The sequence below is a fragment of the Pteropus vampyrus genome, unplaced genomic scaffold (assembly GCF_000151845.1).
Source record: "Pteropus vampyrus isolate Shadow unplaced genomic scaffold, Pvam_2.0 Scaffold7, whole genome shotgun sequence".
NCBI classification, from domain to species: domain Eukaryota; kingdom Metazoa; phylum Chordata; class Mammalia; order Chiroptera; family Pteropodidae; genus Pteropus; species Pteropus vampyrus.
Genome location: NW_011888788.1, coordinates 11,343,836 through 11,369,436, shown reverse-complemented (window position 1 = coordinate 11,369,436; position 25,601 = coordinate 11,343,836). Strand labels below are relative to the sequence as shown.

At 37.2% G+C, this 25,601-nt stretch overlaps 1 protein-coding gene and 1 pseudogene across 1 annotated transcript in view; one reads left to right on the top strand and one right to left on the bottom strand.

Annotated features, from left to right (window-relative positions):
* MACROD2 (MACRO domain containing 2) overlaps positions 1–25,601 on the bottom strand; it is a 1,889,795-nt gene that overhangs the window by 463,501 nt on the left and 1,400,693 nt on the right. The window contains exon 8 of the mRNA XM_023536764.1: positions 20,739–20,812. Coding sequence (XP_023392532.1) covers positions 20,739–20,812 — 74 coding nt within the window. The remainder of the gene's footprint in view (positions 1–20,738; positions 20,813–25,601) is intronic.
* On the top strand, positions 5,693–5,811 carry LOC111747057 (annotated as a pseudogene).

Sequence of the window (25,601 nt, the reverse complement as noted above, 5' to 3'; positions counted from 1 at the left end):
AGTGTTGGCACCTTAAATTGTGCATCTGAGGCACCCTGCATGCCTCACCTGAGTCCTGGCCCTTCTCAACGACCTTTCAGCTGTGCACTTTCTTCCTCCCTTCAAATGTAGACAAACTAATACTCAGAGCTTCAGCACCTTGCCAAAGGCCTGCATTTAGTAAACCTTCTGATCCCATTCTGGTGTAATTTCTTCCTCTGAGTGGCCTATGGCCCAAAGCCATTGCCAGATAAAACTACACTTATGAATTGCACTGGAATTGATTTGTCTCCCTTGAATCTTGACTTAAAATTCAGTGTAGAACACTTGAAAGAAAATCTCCATTTAATCATTGTTATTATTGTTTACAAAATGAGAATGCTGTTCATTTTGAGCTTTGTTAGTTTCTTTAAAATCCTACAATTAGCATATCCTAATTATGTATACTGTTGGGTTTTTATTATCAATAATTTTGATTTGTTTGTACATGTGATGAAATATATGGACTACTCAAGAGATGGCAGGAAGTGAATTGTGTCATACTGTCATTTTTATTTTTATACAAGTTCAAAATATATTCTGTCCCCTAGCTCCAATAGAAGCTTATGGAGATCCACCAGAATCTCTTATGATATCCATTACTTTAGCATTCTCCAAAATAAAACCCTTAAGTTAATGCTTATCTTGTACCAAAGTTACTAAAACACCAAAGTTTCAAGCTAAAAACAAAGTTATTGAGAAGGGCTGTATGTTTTATTTTTTCCTAGCAGCTTTAAATCTACTCATAGCCATCCCAGACAGAATTTATGGGAATACAATAATCTGCCAATTAACTATAGTCAACTACTTTCTAATTCTACATCTCCAGAATGTCTTTATTATTAGTGGAAATCCCTGCCATGCTCACTGAGAAATGAGAAGGCAAGCTGAAAAGAAAATCAACCCTTTCTTAATTATAGTTATAATTGTTCTTGTAGATGCAGAGTTCCTCACCTCAAACTTCAAGCTCATGGATCAGATTTAGCCCAGTTCTCTGCTGTGGGAAGCTGTTAACACAATTAGGGCAAGTCATTCAAGAGAAAATCCACAGGCTTATCCACAAAGCACACAGCCAGGAAACATCTAATTATATATCTGTTCTTGCTGTCTCTTCTCTGTGGTTTAAACACCCACTTGCCATTAAATGTATCTGATGATGAACAGAATGAAAGTCTGTTTGAAGTGGGGGACTGTGGCTCCAGTATGACAAACTCTAGTGAAATCTGGCCCATGGCAAGTCTTCCAAACCCATCAACAAGAACTAGTGGGAAGATGGGCATGTGGGTGTTGTTAAGACCCAGGCCAAGATATTCTGTTCAAGAAATTAGAAAGAAGAGATCTGTTAGAGACTATCTAAGCCCTGATTTGCTTTTTCAAACACATGTTTAGTCTTTTTAGGGTTCAGAGTATAGAATGTGTTCACTTGATTTCCAATAGTGCCATAGAGAAACTTGGAATGGGAATCTGTTTTCATATTTGCACAGTCTCGCCTGTCATGGAAGCTGTAATCTTTGTTATTACAGGGAAATACTGAAGCTTCAGGGTCCCCTTAAACCTGAAGAACAAGAAAGACACCTGTGTTAATTTGCCTTGGCATGTATTGTCACACTAGGCATTATTACTATTATCAGCCTAGATGCCAAAAAAAAAAGACAAAAGGGGATGAACACCTTGTTCATGTAGTTATTGTTATGTTAACTTTGGCTCATCTGCATTTTGACACACTCCAGAAAGTGCTATTTCAATATGTTAGGGAAAGTCTCTATGCCATGTCTACTCTCTGCAGATATTTCTCTCAGTCTAAACACTTCACAAAAAAGACAAGATAGGTTCTTTCCCTGAGATTCATATGAAATTTTATTTACTTTCTACCCAATTTGAGTTTTACCTGTGAAACTTATTTATACCACCAATGTAATCTATGTTAACTGACAACATAGATTATTCCTATCCAACAAGCCGTTTAAAGAAACATTCAGTTACTTATGTCACTAATCATTCTACTACTGTAAGCTTTTTCCAGTCCTCATTGAGTTTGATGGAATTGACTGGAATGCTTCTTTCTGACACATTACTTTTTCTAACTCCCATAAAATAGCCTTCTCTGCATTGTACCCACTTCCAGGCTTCTCTGTGACTTATCTCAAAAGCCTTTGCAGGTTAGCCCTTGGTAATCAGCCATAGGTGTTTCAGATAAAGGAGCTATTGGCAATCAGCATAGGTGTTTCAGATAAAGAAGCTATGATGGAGACTGACCTCACTTGTACTTACATCTTCAGAGTCTTAATTCCTGCCTCCAAGAATGTCCCTCTCCAACCCAGTGCAAGCCAAAAAGAGAACAGATGGAGAGAAAGATGATCTAACCTCAGGATGCCTAGTTCTTCCAGCCCATTTTAACTTCTTTCCCACTGCGGTCATTTGGTGTATCACTCATTTTAGGAGTAAGACACTATCTCTTTTTCATAACTGAAGCTAAGAGTTAATTTGAATTACAGCGCTTATGTACTTAACAGTTTTCTTTAAATTGTGTTAATTGTATTTCTTAGCAAACTAAAACTTTCGTAAACTGCTTTTACATGAAAGGCCTTTTAAAAATTGTTTTATATATATTCTCACAGTTATCAAAACAAGACAGAATATTTTAAGTGAGATTTCAACTTTTAATCTGCCCCAGTTTCCTAATTTGTATTTAGAAAAAGGAAAAAGAAAATCCCCACACCCTGAGGATAGTGGCAAGGATTTATTTATACTTAGCAAAATGTCTTGCTCCTAGTAAAGAATAAATGCCAACTTTTATTCTATATAAAGCACTTAACAAAATGCCAAGCCTGTGATAGGGTCTTAATAAATGGTAATTATTATATTATCCAAATTAGACACAGAGTGGAAAGGAAAAAAGTATTGTTAATACATGGGAGCTTCTTCCCTCCCTCCCCTTTTTTTCCTGTCAACTTGCTATCTTTCTCTTGCCTTCAATCCCTTCTTCATTTTTTTCTTTCCTCATCTCCTTTTTGGTTTCAAATCAAACATGCTGGAGATTGAAGAAAAAGAGAACAGGAATGGGAGCACATAAAATTTAAGTCTAAAAGAACAATTATTGGAAAATAATTTGATATCTGCTTAAAAGTACAAAATTGCCAACATAGAGCCAAAAGACATTTATAATGTTTCCCCAGTGGCTGGTATTTAATTAGTGCTCAGCTATTGGCTCTACTGTCAATGGGATAAATCATTCACAAGCGATTTTGGAGGCTCAAACTATTGCCACCACCATTTCATCAATCTTCTCATCAGCTTTGTCATTACAGATCTCAGCAATTTCTCACCTTTTAGGAACTCTGCATGGATTTGACCTCAAGAAGTATTTGGCCACTATCATCTCAGCTATTAAATGTCAGATTCAGACATATCAAACTGTGTGTCAAGACATCGCATTCTGGCAGTAATGAACCCATTACCTTTCCCCACCTTATAAAGCATGCTCTTTAAGCACCCGAAATTGTGTGATACAAGTTCTCTCAGGGGCTCATTTTATTGTGGATGCCTTTGAAAAGAATGTCTGTTGCCAGCTATATTAGTTTCCAGACTTTTGATAGTTTGCGCCTACACATTATGCAGATAATATCTGCTTGTCTTTCGTGGGTGAAACAGGCAGCAGGTTTAGGCAGTGAGATATAGATAAGCAACCTGTTCCATTAGCATTTTTCAGGTTTGCCTGTTAAGATCAATAAATTCTTCAAATTATATTTTCTACTCTGCAAAAAGAATCACACTGAGCTTGCTTTATGTGTGCTAATGAGTCACTGGAGGGCAAAAAGGCCAATGGACACTGGATACATAGCTATCAGGCTGCTTCCAATAAATACTCGTCTATCCAGGCTGTTTGTCACCCATGTGGTGGTGGTCTGATGCATAAGTATGCTTGGTGGATTCAAGCAGGAGATCAGTGAGACTGGATGGTAGCAAGCAAGGGAAAAATAGTATGGGAGGGACCAAGAGACTTTTCTTTGGTGTAGTGGATCCATTTAGCAGTTGACCGAAGCCTACATATTCATCTCAGAATATATATGAGGATTTTAAACAAACAAAAATACAAAAGATTACAAAGGAAACCATTTTATTGAGATAACAATTACCTAATCAGTGTGTGTTATGGCAATATTGTGTGCTTCTTTACTGACACATTAAAACAAGATCTCATGGGGTTGTTGTTTGATCTAGTGGTGATTTGAAGTCATGATGATCATAAGTAGTATTTTGAGATCTCTACAACAACTATAATGTGATAGGAAATATCTGTGATTTCTACTGATGATAAAGTCACAGGAACTGCTGACATCACTGTGGTTTGCGGCTACAGTCATGATAGAAGAAAGTGCTAAACTGCAGTTAGAGTTTAATGAGAATAATTATTTTTCTTTCTCTCAAGTTCATGAACTCTCTGAGACCTCTTAGTATCTGTGGACCATGGGTCAAGGGCTCATGTTGTAAGAAAGGCATTTGGATTTTACTCCTAGGGGAATGAAAGCCTTGGTAGGGCAGCAGGGGGAGTGGGGAGGCACACATGCTCCAGTGTACTTGTCCATTTAAGTCAGGAAGCACACAGAACCTTCCTTGTCTGTTCCTCTACCCTGTGTCCCACAGTGCTCTGGGCACCTCTTGTTCTGGCATTTACCACATTATTATGTGATAACTGTGCTGTTTTCTCTAACAGATTGTATGGACAATATTAACCAGTTTCCTTTGAAGAATGTTTTTGGTTTATTGCATTTCATGTTCAAAAACAGTGATCTGAAATAAATACATTGAAAATATATTTGATTGTCATATTCAAATGTTAGAAAAATGTGATGTCTTGTAAGGATTTTACCACTAGTATGGACAAGAACTATGTATCCACCATCTTTGTTCAAGCCCTGGCCCAAACCAACTATTGAATATTTGTTAAATAATGAAGACTGGGATGCTTTTGAAAGAATTACAGATGAATCTACACTGATTTTTCTGAGACATTTTTTTTGAAAGGGGTTATATGTGGAAATATACATTTAAAAAATAATATCATCAGACTTTAAAACTGGAAATGGAAACATTGATGTTATCAGATAGATTTTTTAAAAAGAATTTAAAAGTAGATGTATCGAAAATAGATAATATGGGTACCTAAAGACCAAGGTTCACTTGTTTAAAAATCACAGGAGCTTCTGCGGAGAAACCAAAGACCAGGTAGGCAAAAGGATTAAGCACTATGCACACCTACTACAAATCAACAGGTCGAAGGCTCAGGAAAGGGAATGAGCTTCCAGGAATCTCTATTTTCTCCAGTTTGTCCCTAGAATAGGTTTTCTAGTTTAGATATAGCTTGAAAGCTGCCCAACCCCAACACACTGCCAGTCAGCCATAGATGAAGGAAGGAGTAGAGCAGAATTTCCCCCAGAGCTGGGCCACACCTGGGATCTGGCTGGAGTTCTGTACACTACCGCTGGTTTCTAGTCCCTGTGTTTTTTATGGGGTGGGGACGGAGATCAACATTTGAATCTTAATTTAAAAGCTACTGAAATACAGAGAAAACCCTATTTAGCATGCTCAAAATATGACCCCAAAAAGAAGACCTGTATGAGACAGATGTACTGGCTTTCCGCATGCCCAACTCCTCATTGTAAGAAACAATGTATCCTGTGGCCATGCTACCCTAAACAAGCCCGATCCTGTCTGATCTCGGAAGTTAAGCAGGGTCAGGCTTGGTTAGTACTTGGATTGGAGACCACCTAGGAAAACCAGGTGCTGTAGGCGTAAAAAATTAAAAAATAAGGGATCGTAAACTGACAAAGTCCTTGCAATCTGTGAGGTCAACCAAGGGTTGCCTTGCCTAAAAAATAAATAATAAAAAAAAAAGAAACAATGTAAAACATTAATTAGTTCAATGCCTTTTTATCAAGATTTTCTACCTGCTGGGCCCCTCAAACTAAAACATACATACACACACACACACACACACACTTATGGGCAAAATTATAGAATCCCTGTCTTTGAGTTAATTGTAAGCTAACAAGTAAATCCACCACCACAGTAAAAGTCTGCAGGGAGGAGTGAAGAAAAAGTTCACCAAAGATGCGATATTTGAGCAGACATGAACGGAAAAAGTAAAGGGATTTGTTATTTCAGGAATCATGCGCTCTAAACAAAGACCAGGCTGATCAATGAGAAACTGGAGCCATATCAGGTCTACGCAGTCTCAGGGAGATTTAAAAATGCCATGAGCTTGTTTATCATTTGATCAGATTTGGCTAATGAATTAATGGTCATATCTATGGCTTAGAAATGGTGTCCTAACAGGCTGTTCAGCTCTAACTCTAATCACATGAAGGCTTAGGAGACTATGACAGCTTCAGGCCAGCTAATAAAAGTCCCATGTGTTCACTATTTCATCCAATTTGTCATGAGTTTGGTCCTGGCACTGTGCTGGAGGCAAGAAAATAAAAGTTATCTGGACCGTGAACACACTATCTTGGTTTCATAAAAAAATTATAATAATAATGAGAAAATTTGCATAAGTTATATGAGCAACAGCATGGATGGTACCATGAGATAATGGCAGAAGAAATCTGAATTAGACTTAAATGAGATATAGAAGCTGAAAAGAGATCTCTGATATAGAAGTCTACTTTCATCATAAAAAAAAATATATATATATGATTTTATTATCATGGTTATGAATTTGGAATCCTGAGTTAAAATTTCAACTCTGTCATTTATTTGCTGTGAGGTCTTTGAAATTTTACATAACATTTCTAAGTCTTAATGTCCTCATCCATAAAATGGGAATGATTATAATGACTACCAAATAGGATTGTTGTGTTAATTAAATGAGATCATCCAAGTGAGGTGCTTAGACAAAGGAAGCGCTCAATATCTCAACATAAGTGACACTTAAAATGTATGTGTGTGTGTGTGTATGTGTGTGTGAGTTAGTGAATGACCAAGCTAAAGTTTATTCGCTTTTGAAATCCAGTTATCCTTGGCTATTGTTGGTAAGTTATAAAGTTTACCTTTATTTGTAACAGAGCAGTATGCCACATTATTTCTGATACTCAAAAGTAGATGTTGAATTCAATATAGAGAAGTAAAAAATGTAGTGTGGAATAGGGTTTGAATCAATCAATCTCTCTGTGCCACACACACACATACAGATAACCTCTGCTTTGTACATTGACGATGTTTCACATTTTACTTAGTTCACGGCTCTATACTACTGGGTAAATCAAAGGCGCTAAAGAGTTTTACGGGTAAGGTAATGATGAAGGGAGCAATTTAAATTCCATTTCTGCTGCAACTACCTCATGGAATTTCTTTAATTGCATGTTTAATAAATTTATTAATACATTCCATAGTATATCTTTACCCCTACCCTCTAAGGAAACCATTTGCTGAATGTACTTAGAAAATGTGGGATGAAATTTCTTTTTCCTTTGCTTCCTATACAGAACGTGACTATATGGGGGGTTCACTCACTGCTGGCAAATGGCCATTTCCTGCCTCTAGACAGAAAGGCTTACAAGAACATAAAAAAAAAAAAAAACAGTCAAAAGCCTCTGTAGACATTCAATAACTTATAAAGAAAAGAATGTTTTGATGAGTTAGTGCAAATGAATCAGAAACATATGGATCTTATTTCCCTTGAGTTTAAATTTGTAAAGAGAAAAAACTTCTTAGAAAAATGAACTTTGTAGATGTCACTGAACCCAGCAGAAAAACATATGAGATGATTACTCAACTTAATACATTCCTAAGTTGCCCTGTGCTTAGCTGAAGCATACTCAGGTCATTTGTAGCTCAATTTGGACTGTCAAACACACAGCCCATCATGCTCTAATTGTTTTCAGAGTAAAATTCTGGACAGAAGAAGATATTAAGGTGGTTAGCATTTTCAGCGATTTTAGTATAGCGGTTCATTTTCTAATTCCTTAAAGAAAGTTAATTTTGTCAAGTGGCAGGAGATTCTGGAAACATTGTGGATAATACATATCTATATCCAGGGGCCAATCCACGGGTGGATGGTGGAAACAGGTCCCCATAAAGGATGACAAGGTACCAATTAGAAAATCATCTCTTGAAGGTACAACTAAATGGTGCCCTCATACCCAGGGAAAACTAATTTGCTTCATGTGACTGAGCACTTCATTCTCAAAAGGTCTTTCAGGAACCAATATAGACAAGATCCAAGAGATAAACCTGTTCGCTTACTTTTACAATCTGACTATAATAATTACTCAAATAATAATTCAATTGTACATGTTGATGACTATTACTTATTAAATATATCTCATGCATGAAGGTATCTGAACACATATCCAGAGACAATGATTACTATAAACAGGATATTGAAAATGTATCAAAGTACTTTCTAAAAGAGAGCAACTCTTTTAGAGTAACAAAGTACTTTCTAAAAGAGAGGCCCAACTATGTACAGGGTGCCACAGAAAGCTGACTAGCAACTCCCATGGATATTTCATGTGAGTCGAAGTTACACATAATATTTAGACATGATCAAACTCATTTATTTGCCAACCCATGTCAAAGGGAATTATGAGACTGAAAAAACAAGTGCTCCTTAGTGGGAAGTCTGCGGTGGCCACTCTGGTACCTTCTAGACAATACACCCCACATGAAGTTCCTAATCCCTTGTTAGAAAGCCAGTTATATACTGGTTGAGAGGGGGACTTACTCTCACAGTTCTCACTTAGCAGATGCTTTCCCACATTAGAGAGTAAATATGAGCTTGTACCTTGGCGCGTTCTAGTTGGAAGAGATCCTTGAGAGTAAATAGTATAATCATTCTCAACCACTAGCTGGAGAAATTTTCAAAATAGAGGCTGCTGTTCTTTCCTGATATTTTGATGTAGTAGATTTAGAAGATATCTCAGTTATCTGATTTAATTATTTCTCAGATAATTTTCACCTTATTCTACTGATGAGAAACAGTCCCAGAATAGGTGTAACATCTCCCAGAATCTCCCTGATTCCCAAGCCAGTATCCCTCGGACAAACACAGCTCACCTGGACCATTACGGAAACTCTTCAGTATATAATAGGGCAGGAAAAACAGCCCAGAGCAAGGAAAAATCTGCTGGTTAAGCACAGTCAATGTTTATGTTGCAGAATAAATGTAGTTGAGTTATTCTTATGCTTATAAAGTCAGCACATAAAGTTTCACACGGGTAAAATTATCCTTTAAGCTTTTTTAAAAAGGCCCCGAAACTGACACATCTCAATAGATCCTAACAAGCCCATTTTTCCTCCAGCTTTAGGAGAGATTGTTGGAGTGTTTTTAAGTTGCCATTGAGCAAAGATGATAATTTGGCTAATATTTAGGAGCACTGTCAGAGAAGCAACAACAAAACAAAGTCTATGTACTAGCATCACATCAATGCAGAAAGAAGCTAAGAAACATATGAGAATTTTGACCAATTAGAAGAAAAATGAATTCATATATCTTATCTCATGCAAAGATTTATTTTGAAACTGATAATAAATTTCATCTTTTAAAATCTCACTCTCTCCTTATTGCTGTCTTTTTGTAAAGAGTGCCTATAACAGAAGCTATAGGTACAAGTAGCACGTCTCCTCCACTGAATAGAACTTGCTCTGGTGCTCAGCAGGTCACATGCCACACATGCCAGGTGGCTGCACCCTTGCTGCAGAACCAAGTCTAAGATTAGTAGTTCAGGATCTACCTGAAGCTCTTACTTATTTGCCTGAGGGCTTCCAACTTGGGATCGCAAATGGGAACACTACGTTATGAACAGGTTTTAGAAACATGGATTCGACATGGGTTTAAGGAACTGTAAATCCCCCAATAACCTTCTATTCCTGCATCATGTAAATGAATAATCTTTTCACTAAATGTTGAGGCTCCCTGGTGTAGAATAAAGAGATTAAAGCTTATTCAAGTTCCTGTATGATGGGACTTCTAAGGAGGCCATGAATAGAAATAAAGAAAACTCAATCTGACTGAGAAGAGTATGTTCGCATGTCCTTCGGTCACTGGGCTCACAATCCAGGTCCTCCAAACCAGCTTTTACCCATAATTAAATTGATGTTATATGTCCACAGGTCCACACTCTTGTGAAGTTTCTTCTAGTATGTTTCCTGTTGAAGAAATTATGGCTTCTTCAACAGACCTACCCATGTTTCTTACCATAGTGAGTAGCAGTGTCATGATCAAAAGAAGTCTGGTTTTTATAAAGGCCACCACTATGCTTAAATGTGTTAGAAGAAACAGTGAGATGGTTATGGCTTTGGCCACAGCTTCCACATAAAACAGAGTCCTAGCTGAGAACATTTCCTCTCATAGGCAAATCATTTAATTCCACTAGAATGAGAAAGTACCTTTTTTGTTCTTCCCTGAGTTAAGCTGGATGGCAGTGGTAAGACTACTGATTTTCCATTCAATCATAGCAGCACATGAGTCCTATTTAATCAATATGAGGGCAAGGCAAAGGGTTGTTTTTCTTTCCTATCTAGGTAGAAGGAAGGCTCATACTTCTAGCTCATGAAAATGGCTATAAAATGTCCTTCAGTAGGACCTCTCAGTGTCATTTTTATCCCTGTGTCAGATGTAGATCTAACCACATGCTCGGAATTTTATTTTCTATTTATAAAAATGTCACATCATTTGGATAATCAGCAGCTTGAATTTCATAAGGAGTTTTAAAGGTTGGCTATTTTGAAACCACCATATAATTCAGATCATTTACAGAAAAGCAATATGGCAGCCTCTTCTCCTACACTAAATGGGTCAAGGTTGTTAATATTGACTCTAAAAATACACCCATATAAACATGGGATATCACCTTAAAGGCATCCAGACAGCATATGAAAATGTTTCTTTATCTTTGGTATGTCATCTGAAGAGCCTGGAGAAACAGAGAAAATAGATTTCTATTGGTCTGATTGTGCTGCGATGACCTGGGCAAAGACACAGCTGGCTGCAACAGTGGACAACATCAATAGTAATAAATTCCAGAGCTAGAGGAGACATGGCCTACCCTCCCCGTTTTGCAGATGAGGAACCCAGGAAGATGAAATTAATTGTCCAAGGTTAAATGAGAAAATGGAAGAATCTTATTAGAACCTATGTTTTCTGACTTTTAATCCAATGTTTTAATCTGTACACCAAGCTTCCTCTTTGAGATAATAATAGCTGGTGGTAAAAGGCAACATACCTCCTCACACCTAGCTCCCAGGAACCATAAATCCCATTTTGGTTGCATGGAAGAGGATTTAAGCTACTGTTATATCATGGCCTCATTGATATACTCCTGCAGACTTGGAAGTTGTCTCATTGTCTTATGGACTTAAAATTTATACTTTGCAAAGGGATCCACTCTCTTTCAAACACATCGATCTATGTTACTTATTCTTGGCTTCTACCCATTATTGGCTTCCATTATTACATGTTTCTTGCCTCCAGGTTACAGAGAAGAAGGAAGAAGAATCAGCCATCAGTATATAAATAAATAATCTTTTGATTTGCCCCATGTGTGAAAGTAAGTGTTAAAAGACCAAATTTTTTAAACAGCTATTACTCACTTTGCTATTGAGAATAGTGACTCTTAAGTATTTTCCCAGCCTAACGTATATGAAGGACCTGGGACACACCCATAAAAAGCAGCAGTTCAACATAGCAGTTCTTTGAAAGGGGTAGAATGAACTATTCAAAGCACATAAAGTGCTTTTTTTTTTTTTTTGTGGGGAAAAGCCCTTCAAAAGATTCTCAGTTCTCCATTTTCTTTAGTTGAGAATTATTAGCTTGAGCTGTTAAAATTAAAAATGAGAAGTTATACTGTTTTGCTAAAATATACCATATTTTGCCTCAATTCGGTTCTTCACTCAAGCCAGCAGAATGGGCTCCATGACTCTGCCAACTGCCCAACAATCAGTGACATCTTCAGCAAAATATCCTTCTAAAGCAGACCACCTCTCCTCAAGATGGCAGGGGACATGCTGCTGGCAGCAATGTCTCTCTGCTTCACCATCAAAGTGAATCCTAATTTCCTTTCCTAACTCCAGTTTGCAAAAACATCCTAGGGAAAGACTATAATCAGCCTACTGGATTCTATATCTACAAATGTATTCTGAGTGGCTAAGTTTGGGGAAGATTTTCAGTTTTGCACTAACTGTCACTGGACACAGAAGTAGTGTTACAGAACATGCAAGTGCCCAAGTAGTTGACCTTAGGAATTTCCTTTTCTTTGAACTTTAACTACCATATCTGTAAAATGAAAGAAAAAAAACCTACCTTGAAGAAAGGTTGTGAAAATGTAATAGCATATGTCATAGAAGCATGTAATAGTATGTGTCCCAAACACAAGCCATGGGACACACTAGGAGCCAGAAAAATATTTTTTTGTCTTCTTTCTTTTGCTATTTCACATACCTACTCCACATGTCCTAGTACTCTTTCTAGAATCCCCAGGCCTAGTAGCACATATATATGAATTTCCCATACCTATCTGAACATAGGTTCATTCCCCCACCAAGACAGAGCATATTTTTAGGTTCTCTCTATACTCCATTCTATTTATCTAGAATGGAGGCATAATGGACACTGTGCTGGGTGAAGGACAGCTGGCAGAGGAGGACATTTGTTGATTATAGGTCAGCACAGAAGTCAACAAAGCCTCTCTACACCACAGGGCACTGTAGGTTGGCATCACTAAAGCACCCTGGGGCCTTGATTATCCAGACATCCCCTACTAGGAGAAGAAAAAATCATTAGACTTTAAAGAGCTCTCCACACAGAGTAAGAGTAGGGGAAAGGATGCCTAGGCAGCCTTACCTTAATGCCTAAAAGTGTCTGATTAAAGCCCTCCCCACCCTAGGCACATTAACTTACTAACTAAAGCAGATAAATATATATTATCATGCTTCTTATTGACAGGAATAAGGTTATAAAGCTTGGAGGCAATAGCAAAGGGCTCTAATTTTTGGCTCCAAAAACTCGGGCATACCTGTTGTGAACAGGTATGTAGTGATAGAGAAGTAAGTGGATTTGCCTACTTAGCAAGTTCTAATGTGGGGCAGTATATGGTGACACCAAGCACTTGAACACTCCCACCAAGTTAAGGCAGAGGCTTCCTTGGAGCATGGCTCTCATTCTAACAGTGGAATTTAGAGTCATAAGATAAAGAGATAACACTCACTTCTGACCACCAGTGTAACTGTCTGTCACAAATCTCAAAAAAAAGAAAATGTGAGAATGGGAAAGCATTGTATGTGTGAGTGTCTATATAAAAGAGAGAGGGGGGAAAAAGGAGGAGTGAGAAAAGAAGGTAGAGAGAAAGGGAGGGAGGGAGGAAGGGTGGGAGGGAGAGAAAGGGAAGGGAGAGTGAGATAGGCAAGGAAGGAAGATAGATGGAAGGAAAGAAAAAATATAAGCTTCAAGTCATCAGATTTCTTGAAGAAACAAAGGATCATGGCATATGTATAAAGTCTGGGAATCATTTTCTTCAATTATGTCACAGCCTATGAGCATCACGGTTCCTACCTGAAGACCATGATTGGGCTAGTCAAAGGATACATTTTTATAGCATCATATTAGAATGATGTGTATTATTACCATAACCACATCCCTACACAGAATGTATTTTAAGGCGGAACTTATTTTTCCAAACACACATATTTTAGTGTTATATTGCACCCCAAACTAAAGCTGGCATAGATACTCAAATGATGTTTGAGGACATAAAAATACATTCCTTGGGGAGAACACTGAGCATTTCGTTTTCTTCTCCCAGTTCTCCAAATGTGAACCACACCCCTGTGTTGTGTAAAACTGAAGAATGATGCATTATGTATTTTGCAATTCTGTAAAAATTTATCCACAGGAATTGAAATTTGGTGTGAAGGATATAATTTTCTCATCAGAAATGTGGGTATCACTTTATGTATTGTTTAAACCCTCCTTTTAAGAACCACAAAGATCCTAAGACTTTTCATGTCAATGACATAAAGCAGGTCCCACGCTGGGGTTTTGTTTGTTTGTTTGTTTGTTTGTTTGTTTGTTTGTTTGTTTGTTTTGGTGATCCATAATGTGATTCTAGGAAAAAAAAAAAGTGACAATGTTTAACACTGCATATGTTCAAAAACTCTGCCAAGAAGGGGAAAAAATACTCTTGGCACCAGAAGCTAAAGTGAGATGGTTCTTTCGTGATCCGTAATGAAGAAACAAGTGGCTCTGTCCCTCTCTGATCTTGTAAAACTAGTAGAATAGCATATGAACCTTTCGGGATGCTGAACCTACATTTCTTCAGTGGATTCCCAATTCTATTTTCTGGAGTATAGGAATCTGTCCACCTTTTCAATACTTTGTGGATTGTGTGTATAAATGTTGGAAGGCAGGGGAGAGTCACTGCTTCCACACTGTAGAAATCGATATCTTCACTTCTAAAGGACACCAATGATGAACTCAAAACCAATTTTGTTCTCTGGGTACCGTCAGTTGACCTTGAGGGCTACATCACACTAGGTAAAGTCTGGGACCTTGGCTTGCAACAAGTTGCAGAGCCGGATATGTCTCAATGCACAGAGCATCTCATGACGCCCTGAAACATCTGTAAGCACACTACTTAAAGTGTGAAATGGCAATACCACAGATGTCCTGTTTCCCTCAAGAAGGCACAGAGTAAACAATTTAAATGACAAGGAGATGATATTTAACATTTCGCATAACAATCTGCTAAAAACATTGTTAAAAAAGATTATATGTTAGGCAAAGGCCCAAACGCTGCATGGATGAGAGAAAACCCCCACCTTTTTCCTACCATAGAAAAAAACTGATTTTGGTTTCAAAAATGCAGAGCCGGGGTTCCTTCCCGCCAATGACATCCAAGTCAAGCCAGGAACTCACTAAGGTTCCTCAAAAATGAACCAACAGCTCCTCCATTGAATTGTTTCCACCCCAGAACAAGGAGGTCTGCTTGTGGCGGAGTGGGTTGTCAGCAGGAGCACGGAAACTAGAAAATTCCCATGGACCGATTAAATGGGAAACTGTTCTGGGAAATGCCATCCTCAAAGCTCTGCAGAGATGCAGCTGGAACCTGGTCTCAGATAAACCATGGCCTCCCCTCTGATCAGCTGCACACAGCCACAGCTTTAATTAGAGCCTCCCAGAAGTCTATGCTTCTGCCCGTCTATCTGCTGCTTATAATAAGGAAGAAGGTTGTCCAGGTTTGTGTCATGCTGCAACTGAGGCCCAAATAGTACTTTAGGGATTCCACATTTACAAGCACCCAGGAAACCACTTATCTTCCAGCTTGGAATTTTCTTAGATACCTCACTCTGAGATGAGTTCCCAGAAGACTTACTGTAACTGCTACATGTTGCAGTTCCGTGAAGTCACTGAACATGACCTCCATAACAGAGAAATATCTCACAATATCAGGCCATTTGTAATTTTTAGAGAAAGATACCCTGTTCTTCTGTTTTCTATGGTGAACATTACAAATACTATATATATTGCCCTAGAGACCAATAGCCGGATGCCATATGAGTCCTTGGGGTATAGAACAATAGAACAGGCACTGTAAAAACATTTCTGAGGCTAACTTCCAGAAATGAACAGGGTGGCTCAGAGCTGTGCAGTGGGGAGATCACTATTTCATGAGGAATGATATTTTTAGACTGCTTGGAAAATGAGGAGTGCCCAAAACCACAGATGACACCGCAGAGCAGCCAGCACAAGTGGAGAGTCTGGGCCACACTTCTGCTGCTCATTTCCCTAACAGCCCCTCATTTTGCTCACTTGTCTCTGTAATAAAGTTTCTACTTGAGAAAAATGGGCACTTATAGAAAGGTTATTATGCCACATGCTGTCAATTTTTATAGCAATCTCTGATATTCTTTTCTTTTGATTTCTGAACTCAGAAGTTCTTAATTCTTAATTTAGCCAAAAATGCCAGTGGGTAACCTTCATCCCCAGCCCACCTCATGTTTGATCCCTGGGTCTCTCTGCTACATATCTTCTCTCTTCAGTCATAATTTCCATTTCTTTGTATTTCTGTTCTGTGTTGTAAGATAATTCATCTCTCTGCTCTTCTCAGAGCAATAATTCAATTCTCAGTAGTGAATAATCTTTTTTGTTTTTCAATTTTTCAATCAGGAGTCATTATAGTTTTTAGTGCTGGTAAGTCATTTTTGTGCCCCAATTACAACCTCCCAAGAATCCTCCTTCCTCTTTTCATTAAAGTGCTGTTCCATCTCTTCCACTGCAACCACTGCAGTCAGAGCTAACTGTACTATTTGCTCAGCTGGGCTCCCTCAAGTCCTTGTGCCCCCTTAAATTTGTGGTGACAATAGCATCCTCATAGTTTAGACTTTGAGCAAATGAAACAAGTGGATGGTGGATGACAGAAACAGTGGACAGAAACATACTGTCCACTGGTCTCAAGTGCTCCAGTCAGGCCTCTCTGGATGTGGAACTATCCAGCTACATGAGCTGGGGTTGATTTGTGTAATTAAATAGAATTAAATAACTTTTTTTTTTTTTTTTTTTGGGGCAGTGGGTAGTTAACCCTTCTTGAGGGTTTGGAAATCAAAGAGTGAGGAAATAGTGAAATGTGCAGGCTCTCTAATCACATGACATTATCAACTATTTATAGTCAAAAGTCATAAAGATATGACCATTGAATTATATACTTATTTGACTGAAGGTGATATGGTGACTAATAGTAGTCTCAGATTACATGGATTCCCCATATTTTTAAAAGAGAATTTCAGGGGAACTGACCAGCTGAAAATCCCAGAAAATGCAACTTTGCCCATAAAGCTCAATCCCAGCCTTGCCTCAAGCAGGGTAGATGGACCCATTAATAGGTAGACACAGACATAATGGAGCCATGTTAAACAGGTGAATGTATAGGGAAGATAATGTGCAAAATATAAAGTAAATAATGAAACAAAAATATGAGAAAGATTGAAAGAGAAGTTGAGAGAAGAATGAAAATGAACGATTGTGCTTCCTGTTGAATTTGTTTGCAATTTTAGTCACTCATGAGACCCTGCTTCAGTTCCCACCCTTGAATTTCAAAACATCTTTATATGATTTATTATATAATATACCTTCCTTTATATAAGTCAGCTTGAGGTTATTTCTATTTCTTATAACCAGTCTCAAACTAAGACCCAAATCTAAATAAAGTTACGATAATTAATTAATTTTATCATGTCTTTTGTTCTGACTCCTTTCCTGACCTTCAGACTCATATAGCCAACTTTCTATTTGAAATCTTCATTATATATCTAAAATCACCTCAGGCTTAACTGTCTGCAACATAATTCTTATTTTATTTCTTAAATTTTTTTATATAAAACATGTTCCTCTATCAAATTTCTCAGTAAATGAATCCAAATTCTGTTTTCCTCACATACCACATCTGATTAATTACTATAATAGACATCACAATTGTTCATCAATATTCGGTTGCCTCTATTCTGAACATATGAGAGGACTGCAATACCCTGTACCCTGGGTATCTTGCTCTGGACAATGAAATGTGAGAGAAAGTTACATGCATTTGTTTCTTTGTAGGAGCATTTAAGAGCTATTATTTGATTGTCTATCTTTTCCTATCATGTGATAGATGATATTTTATATGGTAGAGTATCTGTCAGCCTGGGTTCCTGACTAAGCCAGAGCCCTCTGCTGACTCAAAAAATACAAATAGCACGTTAAAAAAAATAAAATGGCACTGACATTTGGAGGTTATTTATAACTGCAGCATAAACTAGCTTGCTTAAAACAATCCCCAAATCATGTTGCCTCTATTGTGAAAATATATTCCAAACCTGATGCTGTTACCTCCTTTTCTACCATCACTATTCCAAAGAACCCTCATCTCTTGCCTGGATTTACTGCAGAAACCTCTTAATCAGTCTTCCCCTTTCTACTCTGACAAGTACAATCCCAAGTACGATCTCCAAGCAGCAACCAGATATTGTCATTTTGAAGGTAAATTTGATTATGTCACACCCTGCCCAAACCTTTAATCACTTCCCATTAGACTTCGAATAAAAATCAAAGTTATTCCATGAACTCCAACACTCCATGATCCGGACCCTGTCTATTTGTCCAAATTTATCTTCTGCCATTCTTTTAACAATCTGCTCCACCTACACTGTCTCTCTTATCATTGCTTGCAAACAGTAAACTAATTCTCCCCTCAGGGTTTTTCGCTTGCTGTTACCTCTGTGTGGAATATTCTGTCTCACGACTTCTGTGTGGCTTGGCTTGCTCCTTCCCATCACACAAATCTTTGTTTCAAATTTACATCCTCAGAATAGTCATCTCCCAGTAACTAACTGTCCAATTATCCAGTTTTACTTCATAAAGTACTCTTTGAACTATCCTATTTCTTTATTTGTTTGTTTCTTTTTTCCTAGACTATGAAAATCATGAGGAAAGAATTGTATTTTTCAGTGTTCTGTATCTGTTATCTAGAAAAGTGTCTTGTGCTTAGTAGGGTTTGATAAATACTTATAAAATGGATGAATTAATGACTAAATAGCTTAAACAATCAAGATGTCAAAACAATACTGCAATGAAAAGACAACTGAATAAGAAGTAATATTTTTTCATAAATCCTTAACCTAGTTTGTTTTTTAACAGAGCAAAAAATAAATCAAAATATTGCTAGATAATAAATTTGTATAACTTTTATCCATGTCTTACCACTTAAAATCCTTTTATTAAGTAAAATCTCACTTGTTCAAGTTAACTTGTTTAAAATAGCCGACACGTACTGAAATGAGAAGACTTTTAAAAGAGAATTACAACAGGATACATTTAAAGTTGCAAGAGCAATAATTAAGTTGTGTTTCTCAATCCAAATTACCTAAAATTTCTAAAATGGACACAAGAAATGAGCAAAAAAAGGATATAAAAGTGAAAAAACAGACTCAAAGACAGAGTAGGATAGCAAGGAAATTAGAGCAAAAACCATTAAGTAGAAAACACTAAACTAACAAATATTTGTGGAAAATAACTTTCTGAATAGTTTAACTAGAGGGGATCCATCAATAGAACTCATCAATAAGCTATAAGTGCAACCAACACATTTGCTCTTGATCATCACCTCCTTGATGTTTCATGTGGTTATGTGTACTTTCATCATATGCCGAGATAACACATGTGAATTTCCATCAGTGGGGATAATTATTGGATTATTATTGTAGTGGAAACAATAGATTTGTACCAATACATTAGCTCAGTTATCAACTTTTACTCATGAAACACTCTACATTTTTACAAAGCAGATGGTCCAGGTGAGAAGCCTTTACTATGACCAAGAGATTTATGGAAGATACCAGCTTTCAAAGGAATTAAACTTATTTTTCCTGGTCTCAGAAGCATTCCAAGGAAGAATGACCTTTAGAGTCAGGAGGATTGAGTCAGACAATGGCTCTGTGACTCTGAAGTCTTGAATATATCATTTAACTTTTTGATTCTAGATGAAGATAAGAATAACAATATCTATCCTAGATGTTTCATAAAATTGTCATGAAAATAATACGTGCTAAAGACATTTTCAGATTTTTTAAAAACTTCTGCCTCTGTGAGGTTATTGAAATTATCCTCTACATTGAAGCTTTCATATGTATACCTTTCAAAATAAGAGAAAAAAAAAAAAAAGAGCAAGCACCAAAATGCGTATGTTTCACCATTTGGTCTTAAATTGTATCTGAGACTAACAATGTTTAATATTTCTGTTTAAGAATTAGCAGAAAATGACACTCCTGTTTCTTTAAACACACAAAGGCACCAACAGCTATCACTCAATAATAAACACACATAGTCTATTTCCAAACCCAAACATTTCCAAATAATTTATTTCCTACCCAAGAAGAAAGCTAAATTTGTGGTCCATCACAAATGAAACAAAACTCTTTACAGCATTCATTTAAATATTTAAAAAGAAAAACAAAATCAGAAAAAAATACACAAGATTGTGCATTGTGTGAAACCTATATGCTGTCATGTTACTTGCCAAATCTCTGAAATCCAAGCCTCCATAGTGTTTCTATGTGTTGTATTGCTTTGTTTACTTGAGCAAGTCTTCTATTCATTACTAAACATAGCCAATTATTAAATAAGCAGAATAGGAGGCATGATGAATATTCTGATGGAAGCATTTAGTTTCATGGAAAATGTTGATTATGAAAACTTAACTATCAATTATCCAAGCCCAGTCCAATATCACACTCAGAATCACTTTATGGAAATGATTAGTTATAAATTTTAAAAAAGCTTATTATACCGAAAATTTACTGTACACCAGGAATCCCCTGTCAACAAAGATAACCTAACTCTTTAAGGAAAATAGCACAAGAAGATCCCTTATTCTCAATCTTAATAAAATCCATCCAGTCCTCTCTCTTACACACAAAACCCATACTATGTAAAGATGTAAAAACGAGATCATAGCTAAATGAATCTGTTCACTTAGCCCATCTTCGCCATCAAAACCAATCAATATAATCTATTCAATTAATTACAAGAAAATAGTCAATCACTCATGTGACCTGAATAAAGCATAGTCAGCTAGCTTTGGCTCAATGACTAGGTCTACTTGATATGTATGGAATAAATTTATCTGCCTTTTTGAAATTTAGGATCAAATCACACCATCTTGAATGTTTGCTGATTGTGTTGTTCTCCCTACCTCATGGTGATTCTTGGTCAGCCATTCCTTAGTGGTGCTGAGGGCAATAATTGCAGCAGGCTCATTAGGGAAACCTAAGTGAAGAGCAGAATAAAACAAATAAAAAAATGATAAAGGCAATACAGAAGTTAGTCATGGTATGATACTGGATTTTTCTTATTTAAACGGTATTCATTTCAACCAATCAATACTGAGAAAGGCAGGCTTTAGTAAGGTATACACATATATGAAGCCTATGATCCTACAAACAAGGCATTAATTAAGGGGGTTGGTCCTACACCAATCTAGAGTCTAAAAAGCAATAAAGAATTTAATTATCTCTTCAACTCTACAACAATATCAATTAAACACATATTTACATTTGCTTAATAGGTTTCAAAGCACTTTCTTATTTTCTTATAAGAGGTGTTCAGATTAAGGTTTCTTAAACTCGGTTTATAAACCAAGAAAACTAGCTCAGAAAATTCATGTGGTTGACCCAGGGTCATAAGTCCAACAGTGCTCCATCAATGAACTTGCACAAGACAGGGCAAAGAACATGCCAAATAGCCATACATTGAAAGCTATTATCGGAATTCAAAGGAGGTAATGCCTGTTTCATTTAAGGCCATTGGAAATGATGTTTGAGATTAATAAAACGTGAACTGACCTGATTTGGTAGTATGGGTTTGGTTTTAGAAGGGCAGGAAGATTGATACACCTATACTCTATCCCACTGAGCATAAGCACATATCGCCAGAATTTCTAAAATTCATCCAGAACGTCCTTTTAGCTCAGGGGTCCTTAACTCCTGGGCCTCGGACCATCAAGGAGGTGGTTTCCATAATTGACGGTCAATCTAATGTCTAGAATAATAGCAGCAGGAGATGAGCAGCCGGTAAGTGAATAAAGCTTCATCTGTATTTGCAGCTGCTCCCCAGGGCTAACATCACCGCCTCAGCTCCACCTCAGATCATCAGGCATTAGATTCTCATAGGAGCACCAGTTTCTGGTGACAAAGAGGTTGAGGACTGCTGCTTTAGCTTATATAAACTGAACACATTCCTGAGCTTGCAGTATCATCAGACATTCTGCCAATAGAAATAAAAGTATGTGAAGCAATAACCTTATAAGTTATAATTTATGGGGCAGAAAGAAGAGAGCAACTATTCTATTGAAACTACTCTCCTCAAGCTCCCTTTTGGCTTCCTAATCACCAAATCCCATAGCTTTCCATCAGTCTTCATCTTCTATTGTATTAGATGTGCTTGACTGGTTTTTCACATTTCAACATCTCTTCTCTCCTGGATTTCCTTTTTTTATTGTTTTAACATGTACAATTCAGTGATTTTTAATATGTCCACAAAGTTGTACAACCATCCTCACTAATTCCATATTTTCTTTATCCCCAAAGTACCCATTAATAGTCACTTCCCAATCTGCCCTCTCCCACAGCCCCTGGCAACTATTAATCTACTTTCTATCTCTATAGATTTGGGAATTCTCCTCTTGAATTTTTCAGTGTTGCCTTCTTCTATGTCTCCTCCTACCTATTTGACCTCCCCTGGCTCCTTTTTCTAAGATCACCTATTAAACATATATAATTCCCAATATCCTAAACTCAGCTTCCTTCTTCCTCTACACTCTCTGCTTTAGCCAGCTGTAGCATCATCCACCAACACGTCTTCTAGTCAGAGAGGCTCCTGTGACATTGCCTGTTCAGATGCAGAAAGATATAAGTGTTGCTGAAATGAAGAGATAGGAGATTTAAAAGACCTAGTTTTATTGGAGGGTAAATACATATTCCAGTAGTTTATACTAATGGTATAAATCTCAATAGAGTTTCAGAGAAGGTATGTGAGAGAGGGGCTTTTTGTCCTTATTTCCAAGAATAAATGTTGCTTTTCTGATTAGGTTTCTGCCTGCTTTGTTGAAGAGTGCATTAGGAAAGGGAACAAAATAAAGTAGGGCCAAGCACCACTCGAGCATTATCATATGACAGAGAACCACTGTCATATGGAAAATGCGTACAAGTTCTTGAAATTTTGTAAATTCATCTCTGACATTTGGGATTGTGAATTTGTTTTGAATTATTTCATCACCTTCATTTTCCCTAAATGAAGGCTTCAAAATATAAAACTCTTCAATTTAGAAAATCCTGTTAATTTTTAATTAGCTAATTTGTTAAACAAATTATTATTGAACCAGAACAGTGTATATATACAGACACTTTTAAAGAATCCCTGTCCTCTAAAGCCCAAAGTCTGAAGGAGGAAATTGGCAAGAGGTAACCATGATAAAACATGCTGAATGCATTAGAGATGCGGAGATACAGATGAAGAGAACTAAAATAGAAAGGAGAGACTTTCTAGGAAACAGCAGAATGTTTGGGGAAGGAAACTATAAAGTGGGAGCAGAGGAGACATTATCCTCAGAAGTAATCTATGAGCAACAAGAAATGGAAAGAAAGTGAAGGGGTACTAAAGCAGGAAGAGTATGTGTGGGCTGCAAAGAAAATAAGGATGGGCATTTATGGTTAGGGGTTAACCACAGGAAGCTTTTTCAATTTACCTCTCCTCTGAGTTTAACATCTACATTTGTAATCACCTTGATGTGCTCCAGAACCATAAATGTAATATGTATTCATCTGTGAAACGAACCACTTCCTGAATTTCTGGTTTCTGCCTATGGCTTTACCTCTCTACTAGTCATTATAATATTTGCCTGTTCTCCCTGCTGGTAACTGAGTCCTAAAATCATTGTCCCTCTGAAATTCTTTTCCTATGGGTCTCACTCAAGATCTGATCAGCCCTCACCCAGACAACTGCAGTCAACTCACAATTGTGCTCTTTTGGTCTTCTCCCCTTCTCCAATCTATCTAGCATACCAAATCCAGGTGATGCTTCCTGAAGTATAGTTACCACAACCTTACACAAAACGATGGTGGCCTTTGTTGACTCTCTAACTCCTACAGAGTGAACTTTCTCTTAGTTTGGCATTATATACCCGCAAGGGGCCTTTCTAGACTTGTGTCTCAGTTTTCCTTATTTATTCTCTTCCTCTAAAAATTCTTCTCCAACTTTTTGATATATTTAAGAAGTACTTAAATTATAAAATTATAGGGCTATATAAAGCTAATAAATACTGTAATTGCACTCAGTTGCAGTGGTCATTAGCATTAACCTTTAGAAGATGTAATTCCCCACAGAGAAATTATACAAGTTCTTATAGAACCATGGCAACTATGGTCAGTCCTCAATTATTTGTGACCTTTTGGTCACTTTCCCACATTTATTAAAACCCCTGGCACTGAGTTATGGTTTTCCTCACCTCAAGGCTTGCCATAACCCCTGGGTTATTTCAGCATCCAAGATGACCCACCCAACACCTAGCCTGCCAGTTCTTTGACCTGGTTATTTTTAACAACAACCTCCACTCCACCTCTGCCCCAGATCTCATCCTATATCTGGATGTAATATTTCCACTCCGAAATTACTAATTGAAGCAGTCCTCTCTCAAAAACTGCTCTCTCTTTCATTTGTTTGTTCAGCTACTTCACAAGGAACGTCCTTTTCAAGGATTTGAAGCCTACTCTGTCCTCGAAAACTTCCCAAATTAATGCTAACATGTCCTTCCTGAACAGTCTGGCTCTTTCCTATCATTCTAGGCTCATCCTGTTCTGTATCACTCTTTGCTTTCTCAACTCCAGCTATACCAATCTTCCTACTGTCCTTTGAATGTGGCATATCTCCTTTTGCCTTCTTGCCATAGGCCTCGTTCATGCTTTTTTTCTTCCTAAGATGCCATTCCTCTCCTCTTTTTCTAGCTTATTTTAACTTTTATTTTCCTCTGTTCAGGTATCATTTCTCCAGGGATGGCTTCTTTGACACTGACAACTCTCTATTTTGGGTTTTCATAACACCATGTACCTGTCTTTCACAGAATTCATCGTAGTTGCAATTTTACACTTATTTATGCAAATATTTGATTAATAATATTAATATAATGAAAGTACTATGGGAACAGATACCACATCTATTTTTGCTTATCGTTGTATCCCTAAAACATTGCTGGCACATAGGAGACGATTGATAAATATGTGTTGAAGGAGTAAATAGGTTGTGGACTTGTGAATCTTTGTATTGACAACAGAAAAGGCTAAGTGCTGGGAGAACAAGTTTGTTTAGCCCTAGAGAATGGGGAGAGTGAAGAGATTCTGAGAAGATGTCCAAACAGAATGATATATCTACATGGTATTATTTCATCTCTAAGGGAAAACTATTGAGAAGATGCATAAAATAAAACATAGTTTCTGGTTGAAAGACATGCTATACGTAATTAAAAGAGGAGAGAAATATCATGACAAACATCTCTAAAAATGCACCTGCTCTCAGTGTGTATATGCACCTATACAAGATAAAGTACGTTTGAAGTAAACAGCAACAGCACAATCCTTTGTCTGCTTAACTAAAAGACAACAAGGGTTACAAGTAAGACCAATAAATAGAGAAGGACAGATTTTTTCCCAAAGGATGGGCTCCCGATAACGGTGAGGCCTGCCTCCGGAAGTCACACCATATTCTGGTTACCAGAGGACTATTGTTCACAAAAGCAGAATGGCCACCCAGAGGGAAGGCAACAGACAATATTTAGATGAATCATTGAATAAGATGACAGAAAATCTCTTCCAAGTATGAAGGTCAATGAGGCTTAACAAACCATTAATAATTTAGGACCAGGCATGCAGGTAGTTGTGTGTGTGTACACTCAGATGTGCATAGAATCTTAGTTCCTTATTCATTAGGCTGGATGATTAAAATTAACTTTTGTTATAAATATTGAAGTTGACTTAAATAGGTTTAAATGCTTTTTTCTTTTTATTTA